Below are 27,026 nucleotides of genomic sequence, written 5' to 3'. Positions count from 1 at the left end.
AATTTCCCATTTTACTGAAATATAGTATTTCTAAAAAATTATATTTTTAAGTTAAAATAAAACAGATTTTAGTACACAACCATAAACAATCTATATTACTAAAACAGGTCAGTCAACTAAAATAATAACAAGTTAAATGTTTTTCAAACTAAAATAGTAAGTACTTTAACCAAGGATTTGGGTTGCCATAAAAATAAAAAAGTCAGCCTGAGTGACCAAAAACGAGTATAAGTCAGCCTAAGTTTATGAAAATTTGAAAATAAAAAGTAGTAAAAGCCAAAAACTGAAACATTTTAATAATTAAAGTGGAAAATTTTAAAAAACATGATAATATAAATTTGATTTATTCTCATTAACTAAATGTTTTAGATTTAGAATTAACGTTGACTTTGAAGTTTATATAAAAACTAGCTCATATTCAGAAAAAAAAGCTTTAGTTTTGCAAAAACACTTTAAACAATCAATCCTGATATTTTAAAATAATCTGAAAAAAAATCAAACTAGCTTGAATTAGTGGCAACCCTGTTGTAAATTATTAAAAAAAATGTGTCCCACCTGTGATTCAGTTTCGTTTCTGGCGTCCTTGAAAGTGGACAGGCTGACCAGCTTGGCGGAATGGGCCGTCTGCCCGCCCTGCACCCCCGTAATCTGCCTCATGTACTCTTCAACGTGAGGGCACGCGCTTTCCAGGCACGTCGTGTTCACGGTTATTTGCACCAGCTGTTTAAGTTGTGCTTCAATATTCTAATACAAGGATGTTTAGATGAGGGTTACTTGAGTAACCAAATTTTTTCAGCTCATAGTTAGAAAGAAATAACAAATTATCTTTAATATTAATATAAAATCCAAACGTTTACTTACTTGTGCTTGTAGCACTTAATTTATTAGTGTTTTGCGAGAAGATAATAACTTGTTTATTGTAATTATATGATTTAGTTTTAAACAAGCGAAAACTAGTTAAAAAAATACCTGAATAAGTCCTAAGGAAGGCTTTTGAACCAAAGTTTTAAGACCAGAAGCTAAAGTCCTTGTTAGTAAAAGATTTGTTGATTTTCTTATCATGTCGTCGACTTCAGTTGAACTGTAAATTCATTATAAATAGTAATTAAAAGTATTCAAATTATAAAAATTACAAAAAGTATTCAAACAAGTCAAAGAACAAACCTCAAATGTAGATCTTCACAGTATTTAAGACAGGCTAGAATAAACTCTTTTATTTCATTGTAAATTTTTGGTACAAAAAGTGAAAATGGTAAAGTTTTTGGATATACGGATCCCTCAAAATCTGTAGATTTTTATACTTAACATTAAATTAATTTTTCAATTTATTTAATTATTTTCATCTTAAAAAAACATGATTACTTTATAAAACATAACATTTCTTTAACAGTCTTAAAATACTTTTAGTATATTCAAACTAAAAAAATACTATAATATCAATATTTTTAATGTGCACTTCTCAAATTATAGCATAATTAGAAAACAATTACAAAAAAAAGTAGTTCAAAATTTCAACTAACAAAACATGAAAACAACAAACCGTAAGGAAAGGCGCGTAGAGTTTCGTCGATGTCCTGCAGAGACTCGAGGTAAATGGGCGTGTAGTTGTCCTCGTTGAAGACTTGCTCGAACCTTTCCTGCCACAGCTTCAGCATCATCTCACCGTACGTGTCCCGCATCTCCATAAGCAGGCCGAACAACCGCTCCACTGAGAAGCCGTACGCCTGTTTTGGTGCAATTAAAATTTAAAGTTTTGTGTTTAAATCAAGGTTTCCCAAAGTATCCCCTGGGGTTTCCCCAAGTAAATCAAGGTTTCCCAAAGTATCCCCTGGGGGCGATTTTAATAATTCGGGGGGCGATAATTAGTAAGGGGGCGAAAGGGTGGGCGATAACTAGTAAGGGGGCGAAAAGGGGGCGATTTTAAATATTGGGCTGTCATAAGATTTTACTTTTTTTCTTGCTGTTTTACTAATTTTAGCTTGCTCAAAATTATTTGACCCTGAGGTAAAACTTAAACAAAAAAGTTTATTTTATTTATGTAAAAAATAGAAAAAAAATCAAGTGCTTATGACTCCTACTTACAAGTAAAAACTATATTTTCATTAATATATTTCCTTATTTAACAATTACATAGATCATAGACGATTGGAATCCTTCTTAATATTTTATAACCTAGCATATATGTTATTTGGGATCATAAATGGTTTTATATAAATCTATGTTATTTATTATTAAACTATCACCTCATGATATTTCCAGTTGTTTTTTGAAAAGTCCTTAAGTTAGACTAGGAAATAAAACTATATAGGGTTGCCAATTTACCTAGAAACCTGGAAAAACCTGGAATTTGACAATTTAGGCAAAAAAAACCTGGAAAAAATCTGAAAATTTTTATTAATTTTAACATATTAAGTAGTAAAATTTAGATTTGAAACAAAAAAGCTATCATATAGATAAAAATATGGATCCCTTCGAGGCAGATACTTTTGAAGTAAACGACTTACAGGAAACCTTCTCAGAGTTGCAAATTAACCTAGAACTTAAAGTAAATTCTTCCAAAGAACGATATGAAAGCTTTTGGACTCAATAAAAACTAAGGCAAAAGTACCCAATCATTTGAGAGGAATTTAGATTGTTGTTTATTGCTTTTCCTTCTAGCTATGTTGTTGAGAAAGCTTTCAGTTCAATTATAAACATCTTGAGCAAAAGATTTAATCTAGATATTATAAAGGAGGTGACTTAAGGCTCTATTTTACCGATTAAGAATCAGATTAGAAAAACTTGCAAGTAGTCATGAACCTCATCCTTCACATTATATTAGACTTCAGTAGCAGACATTATTTTAAGAAAGTTTTTTAATTTTAATTGATCTTTTGAAATATTTTTTATTTAAACTGGTTTGTATTGTATTTAAATAGTCTTTTTATAATAACAACTTTATTAAGATATTTATTCTACGACAGGTTTGCATAATGCCTAATAAATATTAATTACGGTAGACTTCCTCTTGAGTTCGCACTTTTTACCCAAAAAAAGTGCAAATTTACATTTTTTGAATTTAACTAAAGTAAAGTCTATTACTAACTAAATATTAATAAAACAAAATATATATAGTATTTAATAGCTTATATTGATCTTTTTTTTTAATGAAAGTTTGTTTTATGTTTTAGTGGATTTCATGTTTATTCATAACATTTTTACATATAACATATTGAAATTCGTCCTTAAAAAAATATATGGGAAGATTTTTTTGAGTTTGCACTATTTGATTTTTTTCAAAGTGCAAACTCAAGCGGAAGTTTACTATATTTATTAAATGGTTTATGTTTTAAAGTTGTTAATAGTTTTGTTTTGACCTGGTTAATTTTGTAGTTCATATTCGTCTTTTTACATTGTACTAAAAGTTTTTATAGCATAGTGTTTTAAATATTTGTTTGAAAGACCTTTATTTGACAGGTTTCTGTTTTTACTTGTTTAATCTGTATATAACTTATATCACTATTATCTGATTGCAAAATTTTGATAACCATTAAAGTTTTTATCTTTAAAATGTTTTTTTGTTTTATAAGATTATAAATTTGAGGTCTCTATTTAAAATGACTTCTATTTTTTCATTTAAAAGTTTCTTAAACTCAATTTTATTTTCAAACTTGATTATTTTTTAAACGTTTATTATTATATAAGGAGTTTTAAACTATTAATTCAACTGTTTTTTGTTTTATCCTAATTCAAGATATATATTAGCAATTAGAACATACTTAGTTTATTTTAATACTTTAACACTAGTTTTTAGTTTTTTCAATTTTTCCTCTATCAAATTATTATAGACTAATAGCTAGAAAAAAAAATAAAACAGAATTAAATAAGCCATCAAAAAGACTGCTACAGTTACAAAACAAAATTTTAACCTAGTTAAAAGTTTTTTTTAGTTGATTACTTTCTGTTCACAGAATTAACTGTAAAACATTGGATTTTTTTGTGAATTTAAATAGAGAAAAAAAATTGTTAGAATTAAGGTTTTGTTCCCTAAAGATTATTCCAAGTCAAATACTATTTCATGGTATTCTACTACGAAACAAATAGTTTAAAAAGTTTAAGATTAAATTTTTAACTTTACAACTAACTTGCTTACAATATATCTTAGCATTGAAATTAATAAATTTACTGCATTAACTGATGCTGTTGATGAAACCACTTTTCATGTGAGATAATCAACTAGTCGGTCAAACTTCCTCAAAGTAGATCAGAGATTATTTTTATTTTTTATTTTTCTATGTGTAAAATAAACTGTTCTTCTTTTTATAGTTTTTTAATCTCTGGTATAGTTATTTTAGAATATGCCTATTTATAAAATATTTTAAATATTTTGTGCGGCTTAAAGTTACTTGGTATTAACTTCTAAATGTCCGAAAATTGTTATATGAGATATTATTATAATGTCAGGTTTCAGTTAAGATTTCAGATGGGTAACGTACGGCTCAGATCCAGTCACAGATCCAGTCGAATTTCGACCCGCTAAGTAAATTAAAAACTACTTGTGCAAAATAAATAAAATATAGTTTTTTGATACTTAATATTTTAAAATACGCTTTCATTTCGTTTTCAGTTCACAATAGTATTTCCTAGATCACAATAATACTAAAAAATTTTATTACAATTTTGCTCAATTTTTTTTAACTTTCTTATTTGTTATTTTTTAAAATCATGCAGCCTGCAATTACATTTCTTTAACGAGTTAAAACTAGAAAAGATTTTTTAATAAATATTAATTGCTGACTACAAAATTTGTCCACCACTGACCTAAAAGTTTCATTAATTTCAAAACAGTTCATATTTAAACAGAATTGATTACAGATTACACAAGGCTTTTTAACAATAAAGTATTTTAATACACCTTACTGGGCTTCTAAGAAAATAACTGTAAATTATTTTCTCTAGGCCTGTAAACTACTTTGAACACAAAAGTGCGTGCATAAGAAACCAGACTAAATTACATTTCGAACACAATTTTTTTAGCTCAAAAGTTTGTACTCAAAAGAAAAACTACTTTGTAAAATCGTGGGGGGCGATTTTTTTTTCAAATTACTGAAAAGGGGGCGATTTAGTAAATGAGTTTGGGAAACCCTGGTTTAAATCGTCGAAACGAAAATGTAGAAGTTTAAGTTGTTCAACTAAACTTACTACGATGGTTTGTCATACATGATACAAGTACTTTTTATAAAGTTAAGAGTTAAATCTACTGATTTATACTTTTTGTGAATTATTTTTATTGTGTAATAATTAATTACAGGATTACTATATTTATGCATGTTTAGTATATATATTTCACTAAAAATATTTTTATATGCAGAATTAACAAACTTTAAATTTTTGTTATAAAAAATAATTTATAAACATCATTTAATTTTTCAAAAGTTGACAATTTTGAAATACTTTATTAATTAAACTGAAGTTTTTAGAAAACTCTTTTACACATATTTGCAAGTTATAATGTTAACCAATTTCTCTACATTCAACATCTTTATTACAGTTATTTATTACCTTCAAGGTGTCTGCAAACACAACAATAATGTTTTTCACCTTCATCATCGATGGAGCATCAGGAAACTTTATCTACAAAAAAAAATTAAACAGTTAATAAGCTTACAAAACTAATAAACAGTGTTACTTTTTTTGCAGGATAAAGCAATTTTTGCAGCGTAAAACAGGAAATGAAACATAAACAACACATTAAAATACACACATAATGATTTATGCTGTAATGGCAGTGATGCATTCATATACTTTGCATAATCTAGATAGGCTTGTGAATTAATTTCAGAGTATTACCTGGCTAGGTGCTAGCTTGTTAAGCAGGTGCAACAAAACTTGGTCCCAAAGTCCGTCTATGTGTTTTTGTGTAACTAAATTTTGTGCAGTGTGAAAAATGTGGTCTTCAACTACGAAAAATCTATAAATTATACATGATGAATAATTTGAGCAGTCAGTTTACAGTTTAATGAAATTATCACATTTTCTCGATTAAAAAATAACTATTTTATGAAATTCAAACTCAGTTTATATTAAATTAAATTTTGAAAAGTATTAAAAGTTTACAAACTAAACATTGTTACAAATAAAAACAACTTAAAAAATTTGCACAGTTTAAGACAAACTTCTCCAAAAACAAACTTTTATTTATTGAAAAATCTTTTAACAATAAAATAACATCCAACAACAATATTCCAACAAATTGATTTAAAATTGTTACCAACCCGACGATTTCGTGGAACATCTTCTTGTAAGACTCGACGCTTCCCAGGTGACCGGTGCTTTTCTCCAGTATCAGCTGCACCTGCTTGTGCCGCTGCTTCCGGTAGTAGTCCTCGAACCAGTGGCGCGACCCGATCAGCCCGAATATGTGCAGGCACTTGTACACCGGCGAGAAGTCGACGATGTCGGAGGCGGACAAGTCCTGTTGTGATTGTTACGTAACACTTGCTTTGAAATCGAGCGAACGACTCGGCTGGCTGTTTTAGTTGACCGCAAAAATGTTGAATAATTACAAAAATTCATCTAATGATTTCAAGTTGGATTTTTTTAAATTATATGAACATACGGCATGATCTCAGATGTAAATTTATAGTAGATAATAAGGAGTAAAAACAAAAAATCAACTTAGCTCAACCAAAATGCTTAGTTATCAAATGAAGTAAGCTACTGAGAATCTTGTTTTTGATATACTAAAATAAATTATTTTTTTAAACTTTTGAAAACTTTAACACGCAAAAATATTTCTAAGTAAGAATAAAACCTAAATAGAGTATTTAGTAGGTCAATTGAAATTTAAAAATAAATAAAGTCATTTTTTGTTATATACTTTAATTAAAAAGAAAAACTGAAACAGATAAAAATACAATTGTTAGCAAACCACCTAACAATAAAATTTACTTTTTTTTAATTTTAATTGAAATAACTATAACTTAAATATGTGTTGCTTATAGTAAATTATCAGTAAATATGTAACTTTTATCGAGAATTCAAAACAAAAACAAAGATACTAAATTTGAAATAAAAATGTAGTTTAATGTAAGTTCATAGGACTTTACTTTTGCATTTAAGTATTATCATAACTTTTAAATACTTAAAAAATACAAATGCCAAACTAGTACAAAATAATTTGAAAAGGTTGTTTTTTAGTTAACTTCCATTAAAATTTTAATTTAATATTAACTTGAAACGATCATTCAAATCTAAAAAGTGCAAAAACTTAGTAAAATTACTTTCAAAATTTCACCTTAAAATGGTTTGTTTAGTTTTTATTTTTTTAACAAACACACATATTTGCAAAACAACTTGAATTCAATTAATTTAAATTGTTTGTTATTGTAATTAGGTAAAATTTTAAGAATTTTCAATTCATGAATAAACGCTTTTCAAAATTAACACACACATATTTCAATAATTATTTTTTGTTTTAAATTGCCCAATTTTTTTGACTAACAGCCTCTATTCTCATTAATTTCCAATGTCTAATTTTTTTCCACTTATAAGCCTCCTCAGAAAGTTTATTTTGAAAAACTTTTTTAGACCTTTTCTTTAAAATACCAAAAGTTTGCATAGCCTAATTTTAAAAGGTATATTTTATATTAACTTATGAAAACATTTGAAATAATTTACAACTTTCTAATCATTTAACAGCTTTATATATATATATATACATATATAAGTACAAATTTCTTACATTGCCAGAACTAAATCTAAAGATTACAAACTCTTAAAAAATTTAAAATCTAAATTATACTCTTTATGAACTTACACAATTAGTGTAAACATTCTAAAAATACTTAAAAAATTTTCTACACAAAAAACTTAATTTAAAAAACACAGATTTTCATAAAAATAGGCGTAAACAAAACAAATTGTTACTTCAAAAACTTGATTTTATAAAAAAAGTGAAACTCTCAAAACCAACAAATTTTATACCAACCTCAGATGTATCTGTAGGAGACAAGCCATTTGCTTGTCTGTTATTGTCAACGGGCTGTTCGGACTCAACCAAATCGTCTTCGTTGGCGAAAGGATTATTTTCATCTATGTCCTCCTCATCGTCTCCGAAAGGATTAGAAGGTTTATGATTGTCTTCAAAGGGGTTGTCAGTTCCGTTGGTGGCAGTTTCTTCTGTGTTGCCAAATGGATTATTCTTTGCAGCCTGTGGATTTAGAGCCTTGTTGGCAGCTTCGTTACGAAGTTTTGCGTCTTTTTCCAACTTCAAATAAAGTTCATCGGCTTCTTGGACTTTTTCATCCAAGTCTCTTTCTTCTTCCACCTTTCAGTTATAATCTTGTTTTAATAAAATTTGAATACCACTCATAGAAATACTTAACTTTAAACTTAGAAGTGAAAACAAGTACATTTAACATGACAATAACAATAAATAATAAAATTCAATAAAAATGTACTTTAAATTGGTATTTTAATTTAAAATGAGTTTGAAAATAATTTAAATTTTAAAGTTACCTGCTTCATTGCTACTTTTCCTATTTTGCTTGAGTTTTCCCGAACGTTTTCTAAAAAGTCATTAAGTAGCTTTTTGGACTTTTCTCTAATTGTGTCTCTGATAGTAGGAATGTTTTTCTCCATTATTTGACAAAACCTATACTTGTGTATTTGTGGCAAGTAAGATACTTCTAGTTGTTCCAACGACTTTAATGCTGCGTAGTACCTGCATTCACAAAATTTTTAATACATTTTTTCCTAAATTAGATAATTCATTTAGTTTTAATAATTTTTACTTCATAAAAACAATATAAACAAAACAATTACAATAACAAAACTATAAATATATTCAATGTAAAAAACTAAATCGAAATAGCATAACCTTTCTTCTTTCATTTGTTCACAAACTTTTCCATACATTCTTAACACAGGAAGGCAGGCAGTGAGGCTTTCAACTGCCGAGTTTAAGTTTTTTTGCCGAATTCTCGTTTGTATGAGGTCGTCATTCCTAAGCATGACCTCTTTGCCTGACTCATGGAGATCTTTGTTTATTTGAAGAGTTTGACTCTGCAATTATTTCAATTTTTTTTTTTTTTTGTCAAAACTTGGAAATGGTATGGTTTTGGAATTTAAGTGTGCAATGTTAAGGAATATATAACAAAAAAAAAACTAATTTCAAATTTATATTTAAAGCCTTTAAAACTTTGAAACTAGTTTTTAAGATTTAAAATTGCAAACTTAATGCATTGAATTTATTAAACCACCAAAGTTTGTTAAAAATACTTAAATAAAAATAAAATTGCTGCAAAAAAAACAACTTATCAGACTATCACAATAAAATATTAAACAAATATTTAAAAACTAAGTATAAAATTCAAAAGTTAAAAAATAGACTGAAAAACATATTCCACAAAATGTTATTTTTGGCTAAAATGCTCTAATAGATTTTTCTGTGTTAAATCAAATATAGTGTAAAAACCATAAAACAATCAAATATATAATTTTCAAACAAATACCTTTAATTTTTCTGCATCTCCTCTTACATTTATAAGTTCAGTGATTGATTCAATAAAACCTTGGTAGTGAAAATTGCACATTTTTTCAATGTCCCTGTCATGCTGTTTTATTCTTGAATCCAGGCGTGTGAGAAAGTTTTGATGGTCATTTCCTTCATAAACAGCTCTGTAGGTAAAAACTACATTTAAACTTAATTTTAAAGTCATTGTTTTTTAAAGTGTACAGCACAATATGTAAACGAATCAAAGCTAAATTTGTGTTATCCAGTACACATTTAGGTTAAGAAGGCAACATATAGTTGAAAAACTTATTTTCAAAATGCATTTTTTTATATCATAAACAATTATACCTAAAACTAACGATAAAAACAACACTTTTAAAAATGAAAATTATTCAATGAATACAAACTAAAAATAAAAACAATTGTTACAAAAGTATTAATAAACATAGTATATTCATATATTTAACAAAAATAACAGATAGTGCAATTGATAACTACATAAATCATGATTAAAATAAATTAATTTCAGTTAAACAAAAACAAGATCAGTACAATAAAAAATTACTTAGAATAAGAAGTGCTTGAAAATATGTCTTTAAGAGTAGCTTATTGTTTGGGTCTACCAGATCAACACGGTAGTTGTTGGCAATATTCAAAAATGCAAAACAATAAATTTTGATAATAAATAAACAATTCAATCATTTGACAATTCTAATAGATTATATAGAAATGTTTTTTTTGATAAACTGTAAACAATAGTGGTACATTAAGACAAGTTTAATCTATGAACTTCTTGAGTTTTCAACATTTCAAGTTGATCAAACACATTTGAATTCAACAGAATTAACTAAACTTGTCTTAGAACTATTAAGTTTCCCGCTAAAATAAAAAATACAACTAAATTAAGGCCATAGGGGGGTAGGCCATGTTTTTTACAAGTTGATCTTATTTTATAGAGTTTTTACTAAGCTTCAAGTTGCTTTTTACCGTTTTTAAAAATTCGAATTAGTTTTTGAGATATGACCGGCCAAAGTCGGGCCGCATAACAGGTTCCTTATGGGGAAGGAAAAACTAAAACGGCAAAAAAAGACTAATGCATTCAAAATCTATCTCCTCCTTCATTTTTTAAGCAATCCTCTTCAAACTTTTACAGTCTATTCTTTATACAATAACAAAAAAAACGTTATTTGTGACTTTAAAAAATTTCAAGTAAAAATACCTTTTTTTTGAAAAAAAAAAATATTTTGATAAAAAATCACTTTTTTATTTTTATTTTTGTCATAATTTTTTTTTTTTTTTAAATTCACAAATAACGTTTTTTTCTCATAATGTAAGGAACATTTCCTGAAAATTTGAAGAAGATTGCTTGAAAAATGAAGGAGAAGATAGATTTTAAAGCCCGTTTTTAAAAACTTGAGAAAAACGGCTTTAAAGTTACCCTTTATATACCCTTTATAAAGACAACCCTTTATATAACCGGTCATAAAAAAAAAAGTTACTTAATATTTCTAAAATCTAAAAAAAAGCATCTGAAAGATTATGAAATTTACTATAATATAAGTCTATATGTTATTTTTGGTCAAAAAATGGCTTTTACCCTCCCCCCCTATGGCCTTAATTGATTTTAATAACTTTTTATTGATAAAGCACCTGAATGTTTTTATAAAAAAATTAATCTTCTTTTTTTACTATGTTACAATGTTAGACTTTAAAGTTTTATTTGGCTGAATATAATTAGGAATACAAAAAATAATTCTAATGTATTTACTCACCATTCAGGTATACACAAGACTTTACCTTATTTACTGTGCTGTGCACATACTTTTAAAAGTTAACAAACCAGTGAATTAACCTACAGTTTAATTTATATTATTTGCAGCTCATTTATTGATATCTTGTCCTTTCTTTGTCACAGATTTTACATTAATTTTTATAGAATTAAATTTGCTTTTAACTAACAAATGTTTTTTTTAGTTTACAGTATCTATATAAATACAATGAAAATATTTTTTTTAAACAGTTTTAAACAAAGTGCAAGAGTGGCTTTTTTGTATAAAACAATCTAGGATAAGATCCATAGGCTTTTTGAATGCTTCAAAGGATTTTATCTTATTTTTAGTCACTAAAAATTAAAAAATTAAATTACAAAAGGTATCAGCATCCTTTTGTAGGATGCAGCTAAATTTTTTGATATTTTTTTGGGGGCCAGAGTTATTTAAAATATTTTTAGTAATCAGTATAAAAGTATTACTTGAATCTGATTAAATAATTAATAATAAAACACAAAAAAAAAACTAACTATCAAACTAAGAGATTAGTTATAAATTTTTACCAAACAAACTTTACTTTTATTTTTTTAAGGTATTTTTTAGTTAAAAAATAATTTAGACCACAGCTTTCTGACCCTTGAGTTACAACTACGGTAATCTTTTGAACTAGACATAAAATAAGCACAATAAAAAATCAGTTAAGGCCATAGGGGGGTTAACACTTTTTTTTACAAAAAATTTTTATGGCTTTTATATGAAAGCTTTGAGTACAAACTACAAGCAAGTTTTTATAAAATTCAAAAAATATCATTTAAATTTTGAGATATTTTGTTTTTTGTAAAATGCTTCGGATACAAACGTATAGACCGCAAACTTTTTAGGGTTGATTTCCTCGGAAATTTAAAAAATCACTATTAATCTATCTCCTTCATTTTTCAAGCAATCTTCTTCAATTTTTTAGGAAATGTTCCTTATATTATAAGAAAGATCATTACTTATGAATTTTAATAATTAAAAAAAGAATTACAAAAATTAAAAAATATTAAATGTAACTAAAAAATGGTCAAACACTTGACAAAAGTAGTAAAAGTCAGGGAAATTCAGTGTTTTTTAATTTATTTTTAATTATATCCAGAAAAAGTTTTAAATAAGCAATTGTCCAGGAAGTCTATGACAACTTAAAAAAGTGGCAACTGTGCTTTTAATACATACTAGCTTATAATAGACTTGAAGTTGTATACATAACTCTTGATACATATGTAACACGTTAAAAAACACTATTTAATTTTTGACTACTTTATAAGTATTGAGTTGTTGTAGTTTATATAACTTAAAACAGTTTTTTTTTGATACAGATAACAATACTAAAGTATTTTTACTACCTTTAAAAATGTTTCATATATTGAAAAAATAACAAAACAGTTATAAATTTCAACAACTCTCTAACTAATGTAGTTCACTGTTTAATGAGGCTGGATAAAAGTTAATAAACCTGTTTAATCTCAGAAGAAAACAAAATTCACCAATTAATTTAAGTTTTTTAACACTGTAAACTGTTTTGAAATCATGACTTCATGTTAAAATCTTTCTGATTTGTTATAAATAGTAAAATTATAAATAGGGAAATTAACAATGAAAGACTGAAAAGTTTAACTTTAAAGTTAAACAAATCAAGGTTTGTGCGCAAAACTTTTTTCATTTAGCCTGACTGAGACCAATTTAGCCTGAAATTTTTTCAAAGTAAGGAATCGCCTTTAGAAGTCATCTTAGGTATTGGGTGGTTTTGATTAGTACTATTGTAGTCTTTGACTTAAACCAGCTTTATCTCAAATATATTTTGAGCTTAAAAGTCTGCAAAAAGCAACTCATAGCTTAGTTACAACTCATTAAAATAAGACTAAATTGTGAATAAGGTGATTGAACCCCCTATGCCCTTAACATAACAAATTCAGTGAAAGTTTTAAAATAAGTCTTAAATCTAATCTATTACTAGTGTAAAAACTTAATATATATTACTAAACACAATTGTTCAACTTAATTAGGCACTAAGTAAAAACATTATAACCAGAAGATTTATAATAAAACGATGTGCATTGTTATATTTTATTAAATTTTAAAATAAAACACTTACACAAGTATTAAAATAAGTAAAAAAAAATCATTATAGTATTTTGAATAATACTTAAAATTTATACATAATTACAATTCCTAAAATCTAAATAAATACAGTGATTGTTGATGTCATATCAGATTTAAAAAGCTTATACTTAAATTAATAAAACACCTTTAATATTTTGTTCTTGTAAAGAAAAATGAATTGTACCTAAAATTTGTACTCCCACAAAACTTAGTACTTATATCTTATAGCTAAGTTTTAGTGTTGTGAATATCTCTAATAACTTTAAACAAACAGTAAAATGTAAGAATAAACTGCTAAGAGTTCTAATCTTAAAAGTATTTGATATAATGCCTTTAAACTATAAATTAAAATAGTTCAACCAACTAAGCTCTGAAAAACATAGCTGATGTAAACAAATTCAAACAAACAGCTAAGTTGTTGAACTAAACTGTAATGTTTAAACTGTATTTTTTTATGAATTTTCATAATTATAATGTATATAACCTACTCAAAACAAAATAAGGATTATTTTTAAAAAGTTTTTAGAGATTCAACAAAAGGTTTTAAGCATTTATTTTTACAAATACTGACTGATTTTGTTTTTAATAACTAAATCTTTATTTAGAAATAAATTCACAACTCAATTCGATCTTAAGAAGATTTCTCAATTTTTTTTTAATCAAAAACTTTCAAGCATTTGAACTGAGAAAAACTGAGATTCTCAAATTTTTAAATAAAAAAAACTGATTTAGCCTGACATTTTTCAAAAAAACTGATTTAGCCTGACGGCACGAACCCTGACAAATTGTAAATTTATATTCTTAACAACATATACTTAATTTTTAAGTTTATTATAATCATGTTATGTTTTACAAACAGTTTAGAACAAAAACTAAGTTAATAAGCTTTTTATTTGTTTTAAAACTAATATCATGTTTGCAATATAAGAAATTCAATGAAGTTTGATTGATTGTTTAACAAAATATTTTTGAGATTACAATTTTGCAGTTTATAAGTTTAAGTGGTATAATTATATAGTAAAAAGCACAAATTCTATAATTTTAATCATGTATTGTTAACAACAGCAAAACTATAGTATTTTGTGGTATTTCATATGAAACTCACTGACTTTATAAAGTAAGATATTTTAAGAGTTTATACTGACTTTTTTTTATTGGTTTTTATATTTTTTGTAACTATTAAAACAGTTTAAAGATACAAAAATTTAAGAAAACAGTTGGAGCTAGTTTGACTAGTAACTATAATTAACTTTTCATTTTTAATATTTGTTTAGTTTTGAAAACTACAAAGTTTAGTAAAGAATAAAGTAGTAGTAATTCATGTTTTTCAATGTTTTATAATATGAAATTAAAAATAGTTCAAATATTATATCTTATAGATAAAAAAAAATTACACTTTATTAATCTTTAGTTACATCAAACTAGCCTGGGTTAATGACAAGTAAATAAAAACAAGTTAAATCTAAAGTTCAGTATACAAGATAAATAACATTAAATTTATATAAACTAACCTGAGAATTTGAAAAAATATATGTTAACAAAATGATAATAAATCCAACAAGTTTAAGTCAGCCCTAGTTAGTTTAAGTGTGTGGCAACCCTGTTAACAACAAAACTCTCACTAGTAAAAAACGTTTTAGTACTTAAAGAATCTTAAAAAAAAAAAAAAAATAACTCTAATTAAAAACATGGAATACCAATATAAAAATTTTGAACTTAGTTAATGGGCATAGTTATTTTTAAATTAACTGCATATTAATATTTAGTACAGTAGAAAATACTTTTATGTTTTGTAGTTAGAATTAACAAAAATAAAACCATTACTAAACAACTTCATAGTATTTACTTTGAAACAATAATAATATAATTTGTTTTTATTAAACCTACTTACTAAAACTATCAAATGTTTAGATAAGACAAAATTATATTTTTAACAAATTAAAATAACTTTCTGATATAAAATACAAATTAAAAAACAGTGTAGGAGCTTGAAAGTATAGCACTTGAACTGGTAAAAGTTAGTAATTCATTAAAATTTGTATAAATATTTTATCTCACTTAAGTTAGTTTTTTATAGAAGCAATTTAAAAAATTATAATACTTTATTTGAAATATTTTTGTTAAGGGATCAAGTGTTGAACAGAGTTTAAAATTTCAAAGAGTACCTTAGAGATGCCCCAATAAACGCTGTGTCTGTAGTTTCTATCTCATTTAAAATTCTTTCATGTTCCCTATCTATGTTAGTTTCAGGATCTCTATTTTGTTCAGAAGAGTTATTGTTAACATTCTCAGTTCCATTCATTTTGTTCATTGATAAAAATTTATTTGAGTATGTTCATCATAAAGATTGTTTACACAACTACTTCGGCTGATTCTATTTATGGGTGTTTTTTATGGTAAATATGATTTTTTGTTGGTTTTTAAGGCAACAAACCCAGGACAAGATAATTGTACATCTTAGTTTTAATACTTAATTAGGCATTAAAATTATTAACATAGTTAAAAATTAGCTATTTATATTAATTAAATATTATATATATACTTCAGCGGTTTGTTAGTATAAATTAAGTAATTTTCGAAATAATAACTTTTCTTTTTAATTCTTAAAGTGTACGTTAATAATCGGAAACAAATGATGTTAAATGTAATACTTTTTTAGATAGTGTCTCAAAAATTCTGACTATAAGTGCATAATAAGGACAAGTTGTATAAAAAAAACTTCTTTACTAAAACGTTTTCAATTGAAACAGCTTTTTTCTTTTTAGAAAAAAAGGTATTAAACATGTTTTACTATATAAAAGCTTCTTTGAAAGCGCTTAATATTTTCTTTTAAATAGCAATGATTCACGTACAATTTAACTTATTTATTGCAGCTCTTTAATTAGCATTACTGTTACACATAGTTGCCAGATTTATATGAAAAAATATTTTTAATTTAAATAAACGTTTAACTAATATTCAGAACTGTTTATTACTGGGACTTTGGCAGTTCTGCTGTTACTCTGTTTTTTTAATGAAATCATTATCAAGTAAAGATTTTTTTTTCAATTATAACAGTTTTTCAGTAGAATTTATTGAAACTTTTTTTTGTACTTATACTTAAAAAAAGATTTTAGATATCCTTTTAAGTATGTAAATGCAGATGCATTAATAATTATGAATCATTTAAAAATATAGACGTTAAACTTGTAAGTACGTACACCAAAAGTAATGTCACCGTTTTAATCTTGTCCGTAGATTAATAATATTTTTTTTCTTTGAATCAACAGCTTTTATTTAGTTAGACGACTATTTTTCTCTGAATTTTTAAAGATATCATCAAAACATTTGTAAAACGAAGTTGAAGTTACATAATGAAATAGTAATAGCATTTCTGACTAAAAACATTTTTGTATAATACCAATTACCAGCCATTATGTTCGAAGGTTTCTTGAAACTTTTTTTTTTCAATCAATAAGCCAGTACACTAACTTTTTAACATTGTTTAACTAAAACTAATCACTTCTCTGACAATTTCAAAGTCAAATAATGTTGACAACTAAAAGTTGTTACACAAAAAATTCAAAAAATTTTAATTGGGCGCTCACAAATTATAATGCGTAGTTTGAAAAAAAATTTGTTTATTTGTTTCATAAATTAAGAACAATAAAGTTACAATAAATTAAACAATAAATAGTTCGTATGGTTATCAGTTTTGACGTTTTCAGGGGCAAATTTGTTTTATATCTAATTCAAGTTGTTTGTGATATTTTGTTTCTGGATTAAAAAATATTAGCTATTTAACAAAATTAATAGTTGAAAAGCTTTCTACTTATAAAAATTAAACAAAGATATTGGTATTATTACTATTCAAATATAAATTTAATCGTTTGTTAACAAAATATCTTAGCAAAAAAGTTCACTGGAATATATAATAATAACAAATTATACATTATCCTTCTTTTATTACACTTACACATGTTTCTGTGTGTTAGCGGATTGTCACACTTCAATATAATATAATAATTGTATATACCTACTTTAGCCTCTATTCTTTCCTTACAGTATATGTTTTTATACAGAGCTCCGTTGAAATGTGTTAATCCGTTAACACACAGAAACATGTGTTAGCGATTTAAAAGAAGGATACTGTATAATTTGTCGTTATTATTGGTAATATTATTAACTTTATATTAAAAAACAACTAAATTGTCGAAAAATTTAAAGTATAGTATTCAAAATATTAAACAACAACTTTATTTTAGCTTCTCTTAATACATTATTTATATGACTTTAAGCAATCCAAATCTGGGATATCCAATCTTTAAATTTAGTCATAATGTTTAGATGGTCTGTATAACTAATTCTCTGTTTATGCTTTGGAGTTTAGTCTCTATAAAACAGTCATAGAATAAAGGGTTTTCGTCTTTAAATAAAGACAAAATTATAAAAAAGTTATAATATTACTAATTCAATATTTCCTATTTTGTTATTAATTTATTAACAAAATAAACAAACGTATTTGCTTATTTTACAATAGAAGTAAGTAAAATTAAGTCTTAAAATAATGAAAAGGAACAAGTTCTTCTCATACTTGAGTAATTTTTAGTCTAAAAGTTTCCAGTTAAAAAGCTTCTGTTAGAGAGCTTCTTCAAATCATGCTTCTTCAATAAAGTTATTTATACAAGTATATACTTGAAAATATATAAATTTGTGGGTAGTTTACGTATCTAGTTGTTTAGAGTTTTATAATGACTTACAGTATTTCAATAGTTATTAAACCACTACTTTAACTTTAAAACATTTATCAACGTTGTAGGATACTATAAAAAACCACAGAATTTTATAACAAAAGTTTAGGTTTAAAGTTTAGTGTTTTTGAAAAAATAAATGACATACTTTTTGTGTTTTTTATGTAAAAAAAATACCTTTCAATACAAGTTTTACTCTTTTTGAGAAAAGTTACTCTTTTACAAAAAAAGGTTTGGTATGAGTCTAATTTAAACTGATAAACTAACAGTTGTATTTATTTTTAGGCAAAAACATTTTACTATTCGAGTTAGTTGTCAAATACGCTGTTTTCCACTTTTTTTGACTTAATGTCGTAAAGGTTATTTAGCTGGATCATTTTACAATTTGACATCTAAAACCAAATTATCTGAAAATGTTGACGGAAGTTTTATAAAGATTATTTTGTTAAAAACCGTTGTGATGATTGAAATTTCTGTTCAAATTTAAATAACAACGAAGGAACTTTAATTATTCTTTTATTATTTGTAATAAAATTATATAAGTTGATAAAAACATTCTTTAAATTCATTGAACTACTTTAAAAAACTTAAAAACTAGCGAAATTTAAAGGTTGCTTACTAAATTTAGAAGAATTAGCTTTGAGTAAATATTAACTAAGAGTTTTGTAGCAACAAGTGACATATACATATATATACTCATAAACAAATCTGTTTTTATAGTTTTTTAATTTTAACATACTTATTCTGTTTCAAAAACTCTAGCTAGTTTGTTTTAAGACTGATTTTATGCTTTAGTTTGTAAATATAAGTACGTAAACAAAAGTCTCTACAAAAAGAAAGCTTCGTGTGGCTATTCAGAAATATTCTAAACTTTATCTCGACAATTTTAGGAAACCAGTTTTAAATTATATCGTCAGGATACTTTTTTTTTAATTTTGTCGTGTTTTCTAACTAATATTTGAACTATAATAATAAACACTGTTATTTTTTTATCTCTTGAAAGTCTATGCTCTTTTTAAATAAATTTGAAGAGCTAGTATACAGACAAACTATTGTCGAAAATTTGATGAAAATATGCTTGTGTAGTTTGTTTAACAAAAAAAAAATTATCAACAAATATCAACATTTCTTTTTTATTTGTATCTTTATCTTTTATAAGTTATGCTACATGTATAACTTATTAACAAATAGTGTCTTTAAAAAATTATTTTTTTTAAATGATATCACTTTACTAGATTTGTCATAATTGTATAATTGTGACTCTTGAATCTTTTAAGCCTAACAGTTTTTGGTGAACTAAATAATAACGCTCATTTAATTTTGGTCTTTTACCACGATCTCTTTAAAGATAAACTGTGAAATAAAAACACTAAGTCTTAACAAATTACCACTGATATTCTTAAAATATTGTGCAAAAAGTAAGTGGCAAAACTGAATTAACTTAATCAAACTCAATATAACCTTAAAGCTGGACCAAGGTAAACACCAGACTCAATCTCTTGTATTATGATATCGTTTTTGTACTCTATAGACTCGTAGTTGGCTGTTCCAAACTCAACTTCGTCTTCGTTATTTTGATCTTCTACTTCTTCTTGTATGCTGTTTTTTCTTAACATTTCGTACATATCATCTAAAAAAGTTGTGTTAGTACATTACAGTTTTTTTAAGTTTTTGTTGCTAAAAAATAAGTTTACTAGACTTATCTATTTACCTTTTAAAATTTTACAACAAATAAGCTTTTTTTTAAAATATAAAGGTTGTGTTTAAATAAAAATTAAGCACTTTGTTACGAAATTTATTTGATTTTCAAACAGTATAGTTAATTAAAAGTTAAGTAAAACTTGAAAAAAAATTAAAAATTTGTAAACTCGAGTCGACTTTCTATAAACGATTTGCTAAACAGTATTAAAAGAACTTAATCCACATAAAAAATGAAAACAAAAAGATTTTTACATAGTAACTTTTAAGGGTGCACAACAATCGAAATTCTACTAATTCTATGACCAAATCTATAATTATTTTCTGACATAATAAATAATTAAAATACAAAAAACACCATCATGATCTTTTTAAAAAGACCTAAATGAGCGTTTTTTATCTTTAAAACTTTAACTATCTTTTGAAGTATGGATAAAATTAAAATATATATAGTAGCTTTTTTCTGTTATTTACAAGCTTTTAAATTTTAAAATATGTTTTTTTTAGTTTTATTAATATCATAATCTTATTAATTAGACCTATAAGGGTATGTTTTGAAAATTGAAAACAATTACTTTTTTTTGATAAGTGGCCTTTAAAATGTTTTGTAAGAGTATGAACTGTCAGGATTTTAATTTCTGTAACCATCTTATAAAACAAGTAAAATGTTTACTAAGATTATTAAATATGTAAAACTTAAAAAAAAAAATTATACTAAACTCAAAAAAAATATAATAGTTTTTTAAATTGAAAAGTTGTGTTTAACTTTTCTAAAATATCCATAGCTTACTTGATCTCCATTTTTTTTGTTTAAATACAGTTGACTTGATCAATAAGTTTATTAAAACTTACTGTAACTTTGTTTAATAAGTTAAGAAAAGTAAAAGATTACTTTTATATTTAAAATTAATAACTCGTTAACACTTAGACGAAATGAATAAAAAAACGATTATGATAACTTAAGAAAAATTCTATGAGTTTAAAATTTATAATATATTTATTATTCTATTTATAAAACAAGATAAAAATTTCTAGTTCCAAATAATTTACAAAACAAGCTTATACTATAACACTTAAACATTTTTAATTTAGTTTAATGTAAGCATCACTTAATTACTTCCTTTTCGTTTTTTATATTGAAATAAATATGTTAAACTTTCTAAGACTTTAACTATTGTTAGTTTTGACAGTATTTTTTCTTTTAATCTAAAAAAATTAAAAAAAATAATAAACATAAATTATACCTCCGTGATCTTGGGATTCGTTTTCTCCTGTTTCATTTATAATACTTTCATCGTTTTCAGTTGTTTCTTCAACCTCTTCAATTGCAGCTATACTTTTCAGCTTTTTACGTTTTTCTTTGCTTTTCAACGGAGATGAACCCAAACTTTGAAAGATGCTCTTACTCCTTGATCTCTTTTTTGGCGAGTCATTATCTTCTTGTATCGCTTCAAGCGAGCCAGAGCTTCCCTGAAGTTTTATTTCATAAATAAGTTTTAAAAACATTTTCTTAATTTTAAAAATTACTTTACGAGGTTTTCTTTTAGATGAAGATAAAGTCAGTATTGATCTTCGACGTGGAATAGATTTCGCTTGCTTTGTATCTAAAAATATTAAAATATGATAGTTATTAAAAACGTTTTTTTAATATCTAAAGTTGTTCCTTCTATATTTTACGAAGTACAATTTTTGAATTAATACTAATGTGTTATTATAATAAATACCAGTAATAGTACCTAACACAATAAAAGTTTGAATATTTTTTTGTTAATTAGTTTTAGTGATGGTTTTGACTTCAGTAAAACATCTTGTAAGAAGATTAATATGCTCTGTTGTCATAAATAAAAATTTTAAATCCAGTGGTTTTAAAAGTAGAAATTTTTGTTACATATAGTCCAGTAAGTAAATTAAGATGCAAAAATTGTTGGAATCGCTATAAGGAAAGTTTTGTTTATAACAACAATATAGAAAAATATCAAGAGTCAAAAAATTTGAACTTCAGAAACATTTAAAAAATTTGAAAACACTTTTTAAATTAAAAAAATTCACAAACTAAGATTTTAATCATAAAAAAAACATAATCTTAAATACTTACTGTCATTTTCGTTTCCTTTAGCCAATGGAGTTGAAGCTCTCCGAAAGCTTAATCCCTTTTTTCCTCGTGAAGGTTTAACAGGTGTATTAGCAGCTAATTCTGAAGTTTCGTTTATTTTATTCTTCTGATCAGCTACAGCATTTTGCTCTTCCTTTATATCATTCGACATTGTTAGGCTAGGTGCTCATCATTTATAAAAGTTTAAATGGAGTTTGTCTTTATAGTAAATAGAAACAAACTTATTTGCAAAAATACCTAAAATATAACAGTATTTCGTTTTTTAATAACTAAGTTACAATAATTTATAAAAGAAGACTATATAAAAATATACTTTTGTTTAATAAAAATTCTTCTAATTTTATCTACTTTATTTTTACAACTGCTTAACTATCTTATGTTAAGGTTTTTGTTAAAAAACAGTAAGTGTAATATAAAATTTTCAAAAGCTGACTTAAAACCTTCATTTGAAAGTTAAATGAAATTTTATAGTAAAAAAAAATAGCTAACTTAACCAATTTTAAAAGTATGGTTTATTAATAAAATTTAGTTTCTTTAATTGTACTACTTAGACTATTTTTAACTAAGTAACTTTTTATTGCAGAGTTTTTCACTTCAATTAAGACTTGATATTTCATAAAAGCTAATTAAATTATTAGATAAACTGATGTATATGAAGTTTATACGTCTTACTTTATTTTTATATATTATCTATGTAAAACCTTTAACATAATATTTTCTTGTTTTATAACGGAACTTACAAACATACTTTTAACGATTATTTTTTAAAAACAAAGTTAAATAAAAAAATAGTAACAATACTCTAAATTTTACAATATATTTTAGATTAGTGCATAAGTTTAAAAGTTTGCTGTCTAAAAAAATATTGAGGAGAAAAGTGTTTATTTATTTAAACTGCAAGTACTTATGAAATAAAAGCATCAGTCTCTTGTATACAATACAACCTGTTTGTTTACTCATATTTCGTTCTTTTAACGTCACCAATTGTTTTTGTTCCCATGTTGAATTTTTTTTTCTTACTTTTTTATATTTTAATTTTATATTTTAAACTAGTACCATACAGTATACCTTATAATTTATAATAAGCTTGTGCTTTCCAATAAATTTAAAATTTCTATTCCTTAACCTAGAAACTAAATTTCACTGAATCTTTAATATTATGCATAATTTTTATTAAAACCGTTACTTGTGTAAGTTTTTTCCTAAATTTTGCTGTTAAAAAAATAATTTAAAAACTGTTTACATTTCTTTTTAATAAGTTCAAAGTTTTAGCTAAAACACTTCCAGCACGTTTTCATAAACTAAAAGATGTACAATGTTCAAAACAAATCTGCATGATTGTATTTTACATGATAAATTAAAGCTCTCAGTGCTACTAATGGAAATAAGTATAAACTGTTGAAGATATGTTAAGCTTAGCTATCTACACACTTTATATATCGTTACATAACAATAAAATTTCTATTATTGCTATAATGTATGTGTAATTGTTTGGTCTACTTTTATTTATATGAATAATGATATTACTGACATGTTCGCTTAAAATACTAGAAGCTTACGATAAGAAGTATTAAATACTGAAGTACTTAATGTATTGCAATGTTTTTACATGCTTTGTTTGTTTGTTATTAACATGATTGTTTAAAAATTAAACTTGTGCAGAGCCATATAAAACTAACCGTTTAGAAACTATTTGCTGGTCTTGTGGTTCAATTTATGTGAAAACTAATAACAGCTAAGTAGTCTCATTATATTAGTAAGAAAAGTGTATCTAAATTGTTCAATTATAATAACTATCAATTTAAAAACACTTAAACTTAAACTACCGTAACAAAAAGCGTGTTGCAAAATATAAATTACAAAAACTTTATTAATTTTCAAACAAATCATTTTGCTTGTAAGTGACTTAAATATCTGGCTGTAGTTTATGTTTAAATTATGCAGTTTTTAGCTACTAAATTTAAAGAATAATAACTTTTTCTTAAATTTCTGGCTTTTTGAAGTTGATATTTAGTTATAAAAACAAAACAACTTATAATACTAAATATCTACTACAAGATAGCAAATTCAAAATTTTGTCGTAAACTTAGGTAAAAAAAAAATTATTAAAATTTATTAAACTTAGTAAAACAGTTTAATCTACTTAAACAAAAGTTTATAATACATTTATGTACGTCAGTTGACCAAAATTGAAAACAATAATTGAATTAATATGACTTTTTATATAATACTGAAAACTAGCCGTTTGGAAAGAAATACTTACTGTACATACTTAAAAAATTGCTTAATTTCAAGTCTCAAAGTACATATATTATCTAAATGCTGCTAACTTATTACACTAGTGTTTTAATGTAACGCACAAGTAATATAAATAAAGTGTTAAAAGAAACTTTAAAAAAACTAAAAGTAACCGTATAATTACAGCTTGGCTAGTCAAAGCTGACAATTGAAAACTAAAAAATCAAGTGGTTAAATTTATATATACTGCATGAATGTATGAATGTTATGCATTTAAATTTGTTGACTATATGCACATAAGCAAATTAAACAATCGATGATACTAAAACTACGGCGGTATTTGTTTAAGCACTCGATATAAAACAACAAATTTTATTATGTAGCTGTTATAAATGATCAATATAAACTTTTGAAAAATTTGTAAAATTGGTAGATATTCTTAAGTCAAAGTTTGTCAGAATTAAAAAACTATATTTTTGTTTTGTTTTAAACATTTATTATTATACATTTTTAATAATTTATTAAATTCTAACGCTTAAATAATGAAATTATTAACTTTAGAAACTTAACTGTTATTATTAATAATCACATGCTAAAGAAATTTTACCATTATGTAGCGATAGTGAACTAGTAACTAAGCAACATATTCATTCATTACACTAACTTTAAATGCACTATATTCATTACTCTCCTACCTACAATTCTTAATGTTATCTAAGCCTAAAGTATTTCGAACTTATCAACATATATAACTGCTTAAGAAAATTTAGTTTTAAAAATTTTCATGAGTTTATCGGTTATTAAACAATACTAAATATTATTCTATAAAGAATAATACTAGAAATAAAACAAATTGCAGAAATAGGCAATGTATATTTATTATACACATAAAAAAAATCATATGAAAAATGTACAGGCAATATAACTTATAAAAACAAAACAAACTGCAAAAATCAAGCATTAAACTGTTCAAAACAAAATATCATCACGCATGGGTTGTATTAACATTTATAAATTAACGAAGTCTACTTTCATCTTTATAGTCGACAAATTGAGTACATGTAGATAAGGACTTCGATCTAAAAAATTTAAAATGTTCAGCTTTGTTTATAAGAATAACAAAACAAAAATCCAAACAGATAGATAGATATCTTTCAACAAAAACTTTACAAAAATTATATTTTTTATTTAGTTTTGTATAACATGGACAAGTAATATTTTATTCTAAATTTTTTTTTATTTATAACAACTTACATCTATCTTATCTATTTATATATTTATCTTAGCTATTATTATCTATCTATTTAGTTAATAAAATAAAGAAACTTACTTATTTCAGTGGGAAATTTTTTGGGTAATTCATTTCTAAATCAATCACTAATGGATTACGAAAAATTTATAAAAATATTATACCAGCTTTATTTGAAAAATCTGTAGTTTCTTCTAGGGTTTGAGCGTCAGGAATAATTTGAGAAGTCTCTTCATAGAGTTTCGTTGGTTTTGGCAATGATTTCTTGAGCTCAAGTCTGGTATTAAGTGTAGTTATACACTGCTGTTCATTTAAGCCTGCAGTATACTTTTTATTATTTTTTCTACAGTGCGTATTACTTATGTTAAAAGTATTACTGTGACTATTTCCGAAGTCCTTACACTTGGACTTATCATCAAAACGAAAAGCTCTCATATTTGTTGGTTTTGATATTTTTTCACATATTTCGTTGAAGTTCTGTAACTCTGGTAAATTTGTGTCAATTACATTATTGTCCGAATCAAAGGTACTTTTCTCACTGATCATGGACACATTATTATTCAGTACATTTTCGATTTTGTTACCGTTTACTAATAGATTCTTGGATAAACTGCCTCTAAGTGTATTAAAATCATAGCAATAATTGGTTCTATTGTGCATATTAATCAACTTAATAGAGTGTTGGATAAAACGTTCAACCCATTCCCTACTACGTCCTTGAACAACATTTAATAAAACTTCTACCGGGTCCTCAGTATTCATGTTATCAGAAGTACATGCACCTATAGTGGGTACATCATTTCCGTGGAACTGATCAACTATTGGGTTCTTTATAGATAAGTTATTATTAGTAACTTTTCGTAGTGAGTTAGCTGTATTTAATTTTATCTCTTCACCATAATAAGATTCGAATTTTGTAAAATCTTTAGGGTTCATCAACGTGTTGAACGCACAACTCTCTCCTTTTTTATTGTCGATGCTATTATCATCAATTTGGTTTCTTTTATTTGTGCTTTGATCAACAGCTTTGATCTTTTTTTTGCTGTACATTTTACTGGTAATTGGAGATTTAGATGCGTTACAACTGTTAAAGTAAGTTACTAAGCTATCAACTGAACTTCTTTTTCGAGTTTTTGAAGAGCTTCTGACGCTCTTTTTTGTATTTGATATAGAATTTTTTGGAGCTACTTCATCTCTATCCTCGTTTCTGCTATAAACGTTCTCTGGTTTGCTATCACAGTTTATAACTTTATCGCTTTTATCGATAAAATTTGAATTATTATCATAATGATTATTAACAGTAGGCTTGAAAGACTTCATTAGGTCTTGAATATCATGTGGTTTATTATCGCATACCCAATTCCAATCGTCAGAACAGTTCGTTTCGACATGAATATCTTCTTCAGATACACTTTGATCCTTGTCAGGTTCGTCAATAAAAGAATGCGAAGAACAAGATTCGACATCCCAAGTCCAGTCACTTGCACTGTCGTTAACAATTTTGTGCAAGCGCAACACGGTTTTTTCCTTTGACTCATTTAAACTTTCAGACTTATCTGAAGAGAAATCAGAAAAGTCCGAAGTATGATGGGCA

General features: G+C 25.3%; 1 protein-coding gene across 4 annotated transcripts in view; it reads right to left on the bottom strand.

Moving 5' to 3' along the window:
• LOC145845227 (exocyst complex component 6B-like) overlaps positions 1 to 22,175 on the bottom strand; it is a 30,488-nt gene extending 8,313 nt beyond the window's left edge. For 3 of the 4 annotated variants that reach the window (XM_082952667.1, XM_082952660.1, XM_082952652.1), the window contains exons 1-15: positions 21,928 to 22,175; positions 21,360 to 21,436; positions 21,077 to 21,302; positions 19,596 to 19,764; positions 9,495 to 9,660; positions 8,861 to 9,045; positions 8,500 to 8,704; positions 7,970 to 8,308; positions 6,255 to 6,454; positions 5,830 to 5,950; positions 5,542 to 5,613; positions 1,541 to 1,724; positions 1,165 to 1,285; positions 970 to 1,081; positions 556 to 720 (exon numbers count right to left, since the gene is read on the bottom strand). In XM_082952667.1, coding sequence (XP_082808793.1) covers positions 556 to 720; positions 970 to 1,081; positions 1,165 to 1,285; positions 1,541 to 1,724; positions 5,542 to 5,613; positions 5,830 to 5,950; positions 6,255 to 6,454; positions 7,970 to 8,308; positions 8,500 to 8,704; positions 8,861 to 9,045; positions 9,495 to 9,660; positions 19,596 to 19,764; positions 21,077 to 21,302; positions 21,360 to 21,436; positions 21,928 to 22,096 — 2,511 coding nt within the window. In that variant the 5' untranslated portion in view covers positions 22,097 to 22,175. Of the gene's footprint in view, positions 1 to 555; positions 721 to 969; positions 1,082 to 1,164; positions 1,286 to 1,540; positions 1,725 to 5,541; positions 5,614 to 5,829; positions 5,951 to 6,254; positions 6,455 to 7,969; positions 8,309 to 8,499; positions 8,705 to 8,860; positions 9,046 to 9,494; positions 9,661 to 15,569; positions 15,748 to 19,595; positions 19,765 to 21,076; positions 21,303 to 21,359; positions 21,437 to 21,927 lie in introns of those variants that run through there. The other variant, XM_082952675.1, reaches the window with a different exon arrangement.
• Between the last annotated feature and the right edge of the window lie 4,851 nt (positions 22,176 to 27,026).

Source organism: Thalia democratica, chromosome 1 (genome assembly GCF_965202585.1).
Source record: "Thalia democratica chromosome 1, ktThaDemo2.hap1.1, whole genome shotgun sequence".
Classification (NCBI taxonomy): Eukaryota; Metazoa; Chordata; class Thaliacea; order Salpida; family Salpidae; genus Thalia; species Thalia democratica.
The sequence above is the reverse complement of the archived record's forward strand: the minus strand, read 5'-3'. Positions and strand labels throughout refer to the sequence as shown.